The sequence below is a fragment of the Sinohyriopsis cumingii genome, chromosome 7 (genome assembly GCF_028554795.1).
Source record: "Sinohyriopsis cumingii isolate HCF-2022 chromosome 7, ASM2855479v2, whole genome shotgun sequence".
In the NCBI taxonomy this organism is placed as follows: Eukaryota; Metazoa; Mollusca; class Bivalvia; order Unionida; family Unionidae; genus Sinohyriopsis; species Sinohyriopsis cumingii.
The window spans coordinates 48,877,491-48,889,553 of NC_142967.1; the positions used below are offsets into that span (position 1 = coordinate 48,877,491).

Genomic DNA, 12,063 nt, shown 5'->3' on the forward strand with positions numbered 1-12,063 from the left:
TGTTAACAAAACTGGCACACATAAAATGAAACCATTATGTGTTGGCAAATACAAGTCTCCCCGTTGTTTTCATCAAATGAATATGGACACCCTTCCATTTGTATATAGAAATAGTGGAAATGCATGGATGACTGCAACAATATTTACGGAGTGGTTTTCTAAGATGTTTGTCCCTGCCGTAAGAAACCACCTGTGATCCAGGGGCTTAGAGGAGAAAGCTCTACTGCTATTAGACAATTGCCCAGCAAATATTGTCGTATTCTCGCGTATTTGTATTTAAATATATTTTTTTTTTCACATGTCTGACGTTTAGACCCATTAAATTCATGGTTGGTAACGGTTTATCTTTGTGAATTTATTTTTTTACATTTTACTCTATCTATCTATCTATCTAGTGATAGCAGATTTTTTTTTTAGAGCAACACAAGTTTTGACGTCGTTTTTTGATATGAATGTTATCTTTTTTGATAAAAGAAATCTTGATTCATTTTGAACAAACAATAAAACTAGAATGTATCCAAATCAACACAAAAAGCAGTGACGTAATACACAATGTGTTTAGCGATACACATGTTAAGAGTACTGATACCTTGTGGAATAATGTTTGTTTTTACGATCTTTTCAAGATATTTTATCCAGAAATTAAAGGTAATTTATAAAGAAAAACAAACAACACCTTTATAAAGAAATATTTATTCACAGTTATTTTCAGCACGATTATAAAACGAGTATTTAACAATGCAACCTCCCCCCCTTTCGCCTCTCTCTGTCCATCTCCATCTCTCTATTAGGTTTTTTATAGGTCCCTCGGTAACTTGCACCCTCACTTATAGTGCGGTTGATGTTTTTGGACCCCATTGTGCGCGAGTTATCGAGGGAGCGGTGTATTTTGATTCTGACAGTGGAAGGTTGGTTAGGAAAATCACTTCTCTTGTAGGTTGTGTTAACAAAATGAGAAATCGCTGGTGGGGTTGTCAGAAAAATTAAAGAATATATATTTAAAATTGCATCTAACCCCCTCCAAGCGGTCTAATGTGAATTAAACATTGGGTCAGAAAATGATGCCAGTACACACGAGTGCACATAATTTGTACGAATTCGCGTACTTTTAAAGCAGTGATACGCGTTTAGCAAATTACGTCAACGTCGCGGATATAACAAATATGCTTTGCGCCGTATGTAATTTTTATTAAACCTTTAACTTTAAAAGTGCATTTTGCGACGTAATTCCAGTCGCCGCAGCTGTCTCACAGCGCTTGATATGATGTAACTTCAGGATATCTGGATACTTCGGTTCGACATAAATGGCTGTTAAACTAAATTTGATTGGTTCATTGGCCCTGGAACAAGCATTTTATGGTAGTTTTAGCCTTAATTTCATCATGGAAGTTTTACAAATGCATGTTTCGAATAAGGGCCACACAGGAAACCAAAATGGCTGAGTCACAACACGGTTTGTCTTCAGACAACGTTTTCAGTCGGCAAATACTGGCTGGTGATAACTATGATGACAATGAATTTCATGTATATCGGTCTGTTGGACATTGGGAAAATGTCACTGGAAATACCAGTGTGTGATTTTGAGCCCAAAATTGATGTTGAGTGCGAGTCCAATGTACGTGTTGGATGGACAATATGCCAGTTACATTTATTAAAGATACCCATGTCTGAACAAGCAGACTATGGGAATGTTGGACGTAAAACCCTAATACAGCATTATGGAAGAGAAAAATCTGGCATAAGATGCAGCAAAGCACTGATTAAAGGAAGTGAATCTTTGGCAGAATTCATGTTGGTGAAAACTGACAGAGGTCTCGGAAATGCTTATAATCATGTGTATTTGGACACCAATTTTATTAATTTAGGTGGTCGGTAAAATTCAAAGACTTGCCAGTCCTGCTTCAGTCACCTCCATAGTGGGAAAATGTGTTGATTAGTTAGCTTTGCTGATATTTACAATGACAGAATTTAGTGGCTGAAAGCCCCCCCCCCCGCAGTCATCACCATTATAAGAATACATCAAAAGAACAAGATCAAAGGCTTTGACTGGCAGCTGGGTGGGAAGACTCTACTGATATTTACAGTGCTTGAATTCAGAGGCAGAAAGACCCAGAGATGTACATGTGGTCATTTGTAACAGTACATCAAATAAACAACTTTAGCATCATTATTGTGTTCATTTCCGAGTGTAATTGAATAAGCAGTGCACGTGACCTCGGAATCAGGACATGTTGAGACTTAGACTTGAATGAGTATTTTGGGGTTCAACGGTAAACTCACGAAGATTGTAATGATTCAGGAGAGTGCTAAAGATGCTAGAACTGATAGATTGGAAGGGACAGTAGCCAAGTGTAAGAAAGTGTGTGATTCCTAGCTTAGTGCTTTGAATAAGACCTTCCTTGGATTGAAAAAATTCTGACTCACTCTGATGGACAAACAGGAGCTATGTCAGTGTTATAAAGAATGTAGAAATTAATATCTATGGCAACCAATAGTTCTTATAATTTGCATAGTTTTCTGGGAGGGAACTGTAACTTTTGCTGGTAGTACTCATATTTTTACCAAAATGGGAGCCATGGACTCTTAGTTTTAAAATCCTAAGAAGGCCTCTGGTTCAAAACATTTCTTTTTGGAACAGAGATATCCAAGAGAGAATACGCATGGCACCATACCTGTGAGATATTGAAAATTGCACGACCATAAAGAACAGTAACTTGTTCAAGCTAGTTATGTATATGCATTTCAGACAGCAGGCAATGAAAGGAGTTCACAGCACAGAATAATATTCATACACAGAGGAGGAGGATCATATTAAATTCAGAAACAATTAACAGATTAATGCTCATAGGGAACATCAGAGAATCCCCATACAACATAATTAAGTGTGTAGATCTCTAGTTGGCAGAACCACTGTGGCAACAAAAGAATAAAGAGACAAACTTTTATATCATGCAGATGTATGACCAAATTAAGTACATGCTCTCTATTTACAAAAATTAAATGACATTAAACATAAGAGACTGACTGATCTGTGTACACTCAAAGCAAGATTAATAAAATTTGTCCTGTTTGTGTTCAGTTCTTCCTATTTATATTTTGATCATTGTGGTATTTTCTGTAGACCTTTTGGCACTTGGTTACAAGCCATCATTTGGTATTTGTATTACAAATTGGATAACTAATAAAGTCTATTATCTAGTTCACTACATTTTTAAGCAGTGTCATTAACTGATGATGAAATTGATGAAAAAATACTTGATGTCATTCTGATATATGGATTCTTTACTATACTACTAATCTGTTCATCCTGATTCTTTTTTTTTTTTTACCATCTCCTTTAGTCTCACTGGTACCAGTGCTTTTAATAAAATTGTAACTTTTATTTTTTTGAAATCTAAATATTGGTAATGATGTGTTTTTATCAAAAGGTTAAATATGCTTAGTGTTGTAAAATCTAAAACTATTAATTAGCAAGGGACTAAAGTAAAAAATCAGCAGAAATTATTGCCATATTACAGTGTTGTTAGAAACAAGATGCATTTTGCAAAGTTGAAGAACTAGCACTCGTATTGTCACCACATATTCTACTTGAATAATAATATCATTATTTCAGTATATTCCTATCAGTATTTTCCCAGTGTTTGTAATTTTCTGATTTGATGTTGTTCATTTCTTGCGCAATTTTTACACATCAAGAATTCTCACAGTATCATTAAAAAAAACAATGTAGTCTGCACCAAATTGAGTTGTTTGAGAAGAAATTAATTTTTATAACCCAAAAATTACTGAAGCTACAAGTTCTTGCATTAAAGTCTCACATTAAATAACATTTGAAGTAGCCATGATAGTAGTTTAGGATGCAACTGTACCAATTTCACCTTTGGTATATATTCAGATCTTGAATGTGATGGAGGAACATAGCTCCAAAATAAACATCAATATTAGAACCTGTTCATTGACTATGAATCAAGTATCCGAGTCCAACTGAATTGTTATAAATTTTTTAATTCTTTTGACAATTTCATAATTAGCTGTCAAATATGGACTAAGCCTATGGTCTCTTTACCATCCCAAGCAAGACCCCACCACAACCACGTGACCATGCCCAATGACATCACAGTAATAATTGCTATACAACTAGAGATGACATCTCTTCGAAAATTTTGATTTCAGTAGAGCCTTAACAGAGTGGAACAGTAAGAAAGGGTGACAGATATTTAAGTGTTAGGGAGATATTTAACAATGGCTATTCCTTCCGCCACCACTTCCTCATTGGAGATCACACACACGCAAAACTTAGAGTAAATCCTGAAATCCTGGCAGCATCCCTGCAGGGGAGATGACTATTCGATTTTATTGGTCTCTGGTTATCCCATGGTATTTCTGTTACTTGAACATTATCTTACAGTGTGTCCAGTCAGCGTGGTCGAAAAAGGCTTACAACCATTGAGAGTTGTTAAAGGACTCACATTACTACAGGTGTGAAAGAACGAGAACCATACTATAAATCAGCGAAGATAAAATAGAGTATATATGGGTTTGACTGTCCCTGATTGGTTGATAATGAAAGTAAGATTTTAGTAAAAACAATCTTTTGAGAGCTTGTCCTACTTGTAACTGAAAAAAGTGAGGGACATTGTTTTATTAACATAATTTCCGTCCCTTTACAGATCTGAGTTTGAACGACTCGTTACTGAAATCAGCAGCTGACTCTTTGGTGCAGTATTGAAAGCACACATTTCAAATTTGTATAGATCCAGAAAATGGTGCGGCTGTTATGGTTTTCTTTTCACAAAAGCTGTCATCATAGATGTGTCTTTACTATTACAAATTTTAGCATGAGCACTTGAAATTTTAAGTTACTGAATTTTAATATCATTGTGTTTGCACAGGTTTACAGTGGGAACTGAATTAGTACAGAGAGTCCTGAACTCTTGAGTTTTGTGCAGAAATATGGAATCCAAGCAGAATACATCCAAAAATGTAGAGGTTTTCAATCTTGGATTTAGTCTCCCCGTTGCGTTTCACACTGATATGCATATTCACAGAACATTTGTATAGTAGTAGGAAAAGTGAGAAATTTAGATACATATCATAAACAAAACAAACAGTATGTGCAGGGGGGAGAAGATCATAAGAACAGGCTAGAATGGAGAAGTATAATAAAAACAATAATGAGTAGAAGTGTGCCTCTTTTTTATGTGTCAACATTTTTTTCTCAGCTTCAGTAAGAAATTTCATCAAAAGGAAGACAATAAAGGGTGTACAGTTAACTAAACCAATATGAATTTAGCTACTTAAAAGATGTATCAAATCAATTATAACCTTCTGGTTATATCTGTTCTGGCCTGTTTCTGTCCATTCTGGTGATATGTCCACTGAATCAGTATGATTGGAAAAATATTTGGCAAATTTAAAAATTTAAAAATCTTTTGGCAGATTATGATTATACACTACTTCTGCTTGAGAGATGTGAATAATTTTATTTCTTGGTTTGTTGATTGTGTTTGTTGCTCATTTCAAATGCATCATTGAAAAACATTGATGCATTCTCATACTTTGTTTCAAATATTTATTACAGACGCTTATCTCCAGATATTGATGACTATAGCTTGAATAAGTTATCATAGATCTAGTTGGAACAATGAACATTGTTAGAGAAAATTTAAGTGAGCTAAAATGTTAACTTTTTGGCAGTGTGTGATGCAGGATTGCTCAAGACTTTTCCATCTCATATGCTTACCATGAAAAATCCATTTGTACCAACTGATGATGACTTTTAGGTAACTGTCAGAAAGGCATAATTGACGATATTCAAAGGTCTACAAAAATTACTCGAGTCAAAAGTTATAAACTCATACAGCTGTGCCCAAAATGATTGACTAGTACCTTTGTAGCTGTTGCCACAGTTGATTAGTTGGTTGATTTAGTTTGGTTTGATTTTGGGTTTTTTTAATATATTTTTTAACAATATATTAGGTGAAGGAAGAACCCCGAGTGGTATACACTCTGCCATGAAAGCCCCTCAGGCCATAGGTATAAGTCTCATATGAAAGACTAGAAGTGGGAGATAGAACCTGTGACAACTGGATTGAAAGTGCAGAATGTTACTCCTAGGCCATCAGTGATGATGATGATGCTGTTGACAATACAGTTAACTACAATGACATTGATTTTAAGGGTACTCTGGGGAAAATGATTCCTTGAATTTCATCCATTTTTAAAAATCTAACTTATGATATAAAAATGTTTGACTTGCTATATTTTTTTTATAACTTCATATTAGTCTTGCAACAAGGCATAAAAATAAGACATCGGTAACTGAAAAAGATGTTCTTACAAGAAATGATATAGTGTAAAAGTAGACAGAAATAATGCAACATCACTTCCACAGGCATCATTGGGTTTTTTCCCTGACAAATCATGTATTATAAGTTTACCAAAACATTTATTGAAAAAAAAAATAATAACAAGGAATCACACATTTAAAGCAATACAAGATTTAACTATTATTCTAATCAAAAGCAGCATGCCTGAGAACAAAGAAAAATAGCAAGACATAGTGATCACTTTAGTAAACACACAGTTTAGTAAGGATACAAATTCATGATATCTGTATTAGAATAGAAATATCTATTATAAAATCTGTATTCATGGATGTTAAATTAGTAGGTATTAAGGGACTGATCAAAGACATCTACAAATAATAAGCCACCATGAAAATTTGTGATTTCACAGTATCAGAGATATACTTGGCTGACAGACAAACAAACAAGAGGACAAAAGATTGATTATAATGAATGAATACAAATAAAAATATGCAGCAGATTATGTGATCTATTAGAATTCAGTAGATTACTTCCAGCCAGCTGTCATTTAAATTGCTTCTGTCCCCAACCCAATATTAAAATTGCTTCTACCGCCCACTAACCCATAGCCAGAAATTGTGTTAAAAAATATGCTTCTGTAGGGGGCAGTGTTTTTCAATTTAAACACATCTGACGGTGGATCATGATTTTTTAAAATTGCTTCTGTTGTGGGGTGGTTGAATTTGAAAGTGCCTTCCCCCCAGGAGGTATATGTTTTACTGGAACAGCCCTGATCATTTAATTGCCACTTTTGCAAGGAGCTTATTTTCTTTGTATCAGTTTGGACTCAGTTTGGTGCGTTGCCTATTGTGTATCACATAGTGGATAAACTACAGTGAGTTCTGATACGTGGTTATTGATTTACCCTAGACATTAACCACCAAATCAGTATTAAATGTAAGGTATTTCATTGTGTGACACACTGGAAGTGTAGCCTTCAGAATCAGTCCATGTAGGTCAGCTGCAAAGCAACAGGAAGCTTTATGTAAAAGTCATTATTAAAGATAATAAAATATTTTAATTTTGCATAAAGAACCAGTTTGGAATGTCTCCTTTATGTTGACATGTTGTCAGTAGCTGAACGTGCAGGATGAAATATTAGCTTTGAATTGTTGGGAGGGGGAGCATTCAAAGCGACTTGTGTTAATTTGTAGATGGCAAGTTGGTGTTGTCACTATTATTTTTCTGCATCAGCTGTCATACATGAGTGTTCAACTTGAAGAATAAAATGGCAAATGACTAATAATTATTCATGACTGCTGAAGAATAAAGTAACTTACATAGGGAAAGTATTGTTTTTATCAATTCTTCACCTCTTGTATCAATATAGGTATTGATATGGAAAAGGTATCAGTGAGTGAGATCTACATTTCACTGGCTTAAATTAAGTTTTTGCAGTAAGCTCATGATGAAATAGGGATTTTTTCATACTGTATAAATATTGTTATATCTAGAAGTGCTAAACTTTATGATGAGATCAGTCTTGATGAGTGCTACATTCTTTCACAAAGTAGGTCACTATTTTTATGATTCCTTGACTTCAGTTAAATCTTGATCACTATTCATGCAAGAATGATCAAATTAGATGATTTGTATGCATCACTATTAGTACTGCACCCTGACAAAAAAAGAAAGTCATGGTTACCTACATTTGTCACTTCTCATGGGTCGGTGGTTCTTTCTGGGGTTTTACCAGGTTCTTCCTCCACCATTAATACTGGCCGCCATGTATAGCCTATCGTGTGCTGAAAAATGGCATTAAACCCCACAACAACAACAACGTTTCTCACTTTACTAGCTTAATATTTTGTATTTAGTTCATGACATCATATCCGTTGATACCTGGAATATGGAACCTTGGTGTGAGGATGCACCTAATAGTACTACAACGTCACCATGAAAGTAGATCACTGTGATCAGTATTTTAAACTTCACTGACTTGGTTAAATTGTGTGCTATTACTGTTCGTGCTAGAGTCATCAAACAAAAAGACTATGTTTCATATTTCTAGTACCACACCTATACAAAAATGGTTAATATAAGCTACATTTAATATTTTCCAGAGTCAGGTCAAGTTTCTGCATTTAACTCACAAACACAAAGATCTTTGCAAGATATATAAATACTATCCATTTTGGAATCATGATACTTGGCAAGGAGATGCATTTTGATGAGCACTGCTCATTTTTTCAGTAGCAAGTCATTATGGCCTATATTTTATACTTTATTAACTAAAGTTACATTTTATGTTTGATATTCATTTTTCATGCATTGTTCATGCTTGAATTGTGAAAATACAATCTCTGTTGCTACCACACCCTTACAACATAAGAAACTCATTGTGACCTATATTTTTTCTTAATTACTGGTTTTGGTTAGGTTTTGTGTTTAGCTAGTAATCACATGAGTTTTGGCATGCTATTTGCTTGCTATCATACCTTGAATAATGAAATATTGTTAGTCAGTGCATCTTGATTTGTTCTATTTCCTTATACAAAGAGGTCTCTGTGACCTATATTTTATTATTCACTGATCATTACAATTTGTGTTTGAAGTTCATTTATTGGATGCTGTTCTAATCATGAAACTTGATAATTGGATACATCCTTACAACCAAAGATAGTCACTGTGACCTTCATTTCATGTTTTACTCACTTGGGTAAGTATTTATGTTTCCAACCACATTGAGTCTTCCATGTTCTATACATCCTAGCCTACACAGAACAACCTTTCTGACCAATATAGCTTAAATTAGGAATAAATATGTTTTGTTTTTTCTGTGGTAAACTTTCCCTATTAATGACTATACATTGTGTATTGTGATAGATTATTCTTAAAAGGTTAACTGTGTATTGTATTGCGGATGAGTAAGGAAATTAGATAATTGGACTGCATTCTGCTTGCTTTTCACGTGTGACTTCAGTTTTAATGGCTAATGAAAGTAATTATTGATGCATCAGCTGTGCTTGACAGTGTACTACTGGCTTTCACAGCAGGATTGATCTGAGCCGTGACTTTCACCCAGTCAAATCAAGGTGTTGAGAGCTATGATATGACCTGAAGTATATTTTAACCGATTCGGCCCCGACCCCATCTGTAGGCATAATGAGGCTGTACCCTTTTTCTGAGTTCTGCGGCATCAAGGTTATTTAAGATACACCAACATGGGTGGTATTACAAAAAAGCAGACAGATATAGCTCTAAAATGATACCAAATAATCTGGAAGTTCTAGTTGCACTACAAAATACAGAGGGAAAAACCTCAATTTTTGGACCTGGTTTTTTTCTTCACCCAGAAATCGCCAGTGTGTTTATGTGAAAATGCTTGCCAGTAGCTTCTCTTGGGTCAGTAGTTCTTTCCAGAGTTTTCCCGGGTTTTTCCTCCACGATTTTTACTGGCCACCATGCATAGCCTATCTTGTGCTGAAAAACGGTGTTAAACCCTACAACAACAACAACAACAACAACTTGTATTCCAATACTTCATCTTCATTTACAGGAGTTATGCCCCCTGATTTTCCATCTTGATGACATGGTTTCTAAAGTATTACTTTTTGAAGATTAGATTTGATTCAGATCTGGCATCTGAGTGGTCTCTGTTACGGATCACTGCCATCTTACCTCTGTCTGCGTGGGTTCGAGTCTAGGATTCGGCCAATGTGGGTATGTGGGAAAGCTTGCCAATAGCTTCTCGTGGGTCGGTGGTTCATCCTGGGTTTTCCTGGGTTCTTCCTCCACCATTAATACTGGCCACCATGCATAGCCTATCGTGTGCTGAAAAATGGCATTAAACCCCACAAAAGCAACAGATCTGGCATTGCAGCTTTATATCATTGAGACCTTAAATGAGTTCATTTTCCAGTATTCCATTATATCATCTTTAGGAGTTATAGCCCCTAATTGCCTGTCCCCTGGACTTGGGCTTTCTGTGACATAACTTTACTGAGGTTTGTTCTTATTTGGATTTCCACTAAATATTTTTATTAAGGAATGTTGGATTTGAAACAGATTTATCATACACTTTTATTTTGATGTGACCCTGATTGAGTTGGATTTCCAACATTCTTCATCCTCATTTAGAGGAGTTGTGGCTCATTGTTCTCTCTCCTAACATTGGTTTCCTAACACAAGTTCTCTTTTTAAAACCCTTCCAAGCAAATTGCAGTGTGTGTCACTGTTCATGACAGTATATCACTTTAAGCTCATATGACCCAAGAGAAAGTGATATCAGGCCCATTTGTACCTTTTATCTCAATAAAACTGTTAGAAATCTACCAAATCAGTTGTTTGCATTATAAAATTTATGATTTAATCTAAGTTGTAAGCTGTAGAAGCCTGTGTGACAATTGTACTTTTGGAAGTAAAGTGAAAACTATGTACCTGATAGCAATTCAAGATGCTCACAAATGCCATACTGCTATTTTTTGGTTGCAATAATTGATAAATGATTTTCTGTTTTTTTACCAGAGAATGATGGTTGAAATGGAAGAAATGGCAAGCAGACCTTTTGCAGTGGTGACTTTAGAACTTGAGAAGAAAATCGAGGCAGGCAATGCAGAAAAGAAAGATATAAATGTAGATCTTAGGAAAAGAAAACGGGTAATTTTTCACAGCCTTAACAATTCCAGCATGACTAGCAAAACCATTGGTTTACTGGGTGCAACTGCAAATACCTGTTATTATGACCCCTTGTTGTACTTTGTTTATCGTCCTTATCATCGACCCTTGTTTTTTCACCATATTTTTTAAAATTTTACTTTTTGTTGGCACCATATAGCCATTCTTTTGCTAAGTTACCATTAAATGCTGCTACATACAAACCCATTTAACTCTTAATTATTTAAGGCATTTAACTGGGATATTGTAGTTTTACAGAATTTGCCATTGGTTTTAAAAAATAAATAAATAAAAGCTTCATTAATGATACAAAATTCAGAATAAAAAAAGTATTTGCACTCAGTTACAGTTGTCATTGTGATTGTTGGCTGTACTATTATTACAGTAAAACTAGTGAAATATCACTGCTATGAGAAATCTGTCAGATTCTCATTGCATGAATTTATTGATTATATGTTATTAATATCTTTCATGATGCACACCTGTCTCTAGAGAGACCATGATTTTTGGTGGGGGGGGGGGCGGCAAAAGTCATGGACTTTCAAGACAGGTTGTACTGTTTTATTATTATTATTATTATTATTATTATTATTATTATACAGGTATCCAAACCAGCTCAGATTGCCCTAGAGCCTTTGCATAACCAGAAGGCAGCTGTCATATCTTTATTTGTCTGCCTACCAACAGGAGATAGTGACTGGTCACCCAGTGGTCAATCAGGGCTGGCCATAGCCAGTGCTTTAGTTACTTTAGGTAAGTTTGTATTACTAAAAGTAAATCTTATATCTTAATTTGTCCACCAGCTGACAAGAGAGAGTGACTGATTACCACTGGTCAGTATTGACTGTCTGTAGCCAATATTTACATACTGGAGGAGGCAGTGTTATATTTCTTAGCTAATACTTGACTGACATTTGGTAAATTCAAATTATTGTTGGAATATAAGTGAAATGTACTCTTTCATCAGGCTAATAAACTTTTTTTTCACTTCAGTTCTTTGCAGGAAACTTTCCTTTCTTCAATTTTTAGTACAACATTCATTTTACTACATTAAACTTAAGGAAGTGACATTTTCAAC

The 12,063-nt window shown here is 34.9% G+C and overlaps 1 protein-coding gene across 3 annotated transcripts in view; it reads left to right on the forward strand.

The window, feature by feature from the left end:
• The window catches only part of LOC149795175 (attractin-like protein 1), a 167,556-nt gene that overhangs the window by 143,824 nt on the left and 11,669 nt on the right, over positions 1–12,063 (forward strand). For all 3 annotated transcript variants that reach the window (XM_089964893.1, XM_089964895.1, XM_089964894.1), the window contains 2 exons: positions 10,836–10,967; positions 11,588–11,738. In XM_089964893.1, coding sequence (XP_089821019.1) covers positions 10,836–10,967; positions 11,588–11,738 — 283 coding nt within the window. The remainder of the gene's footprint in view (positions 1–10,835; positions 10,968–11,587; positions 11,739–12,063) is intronic.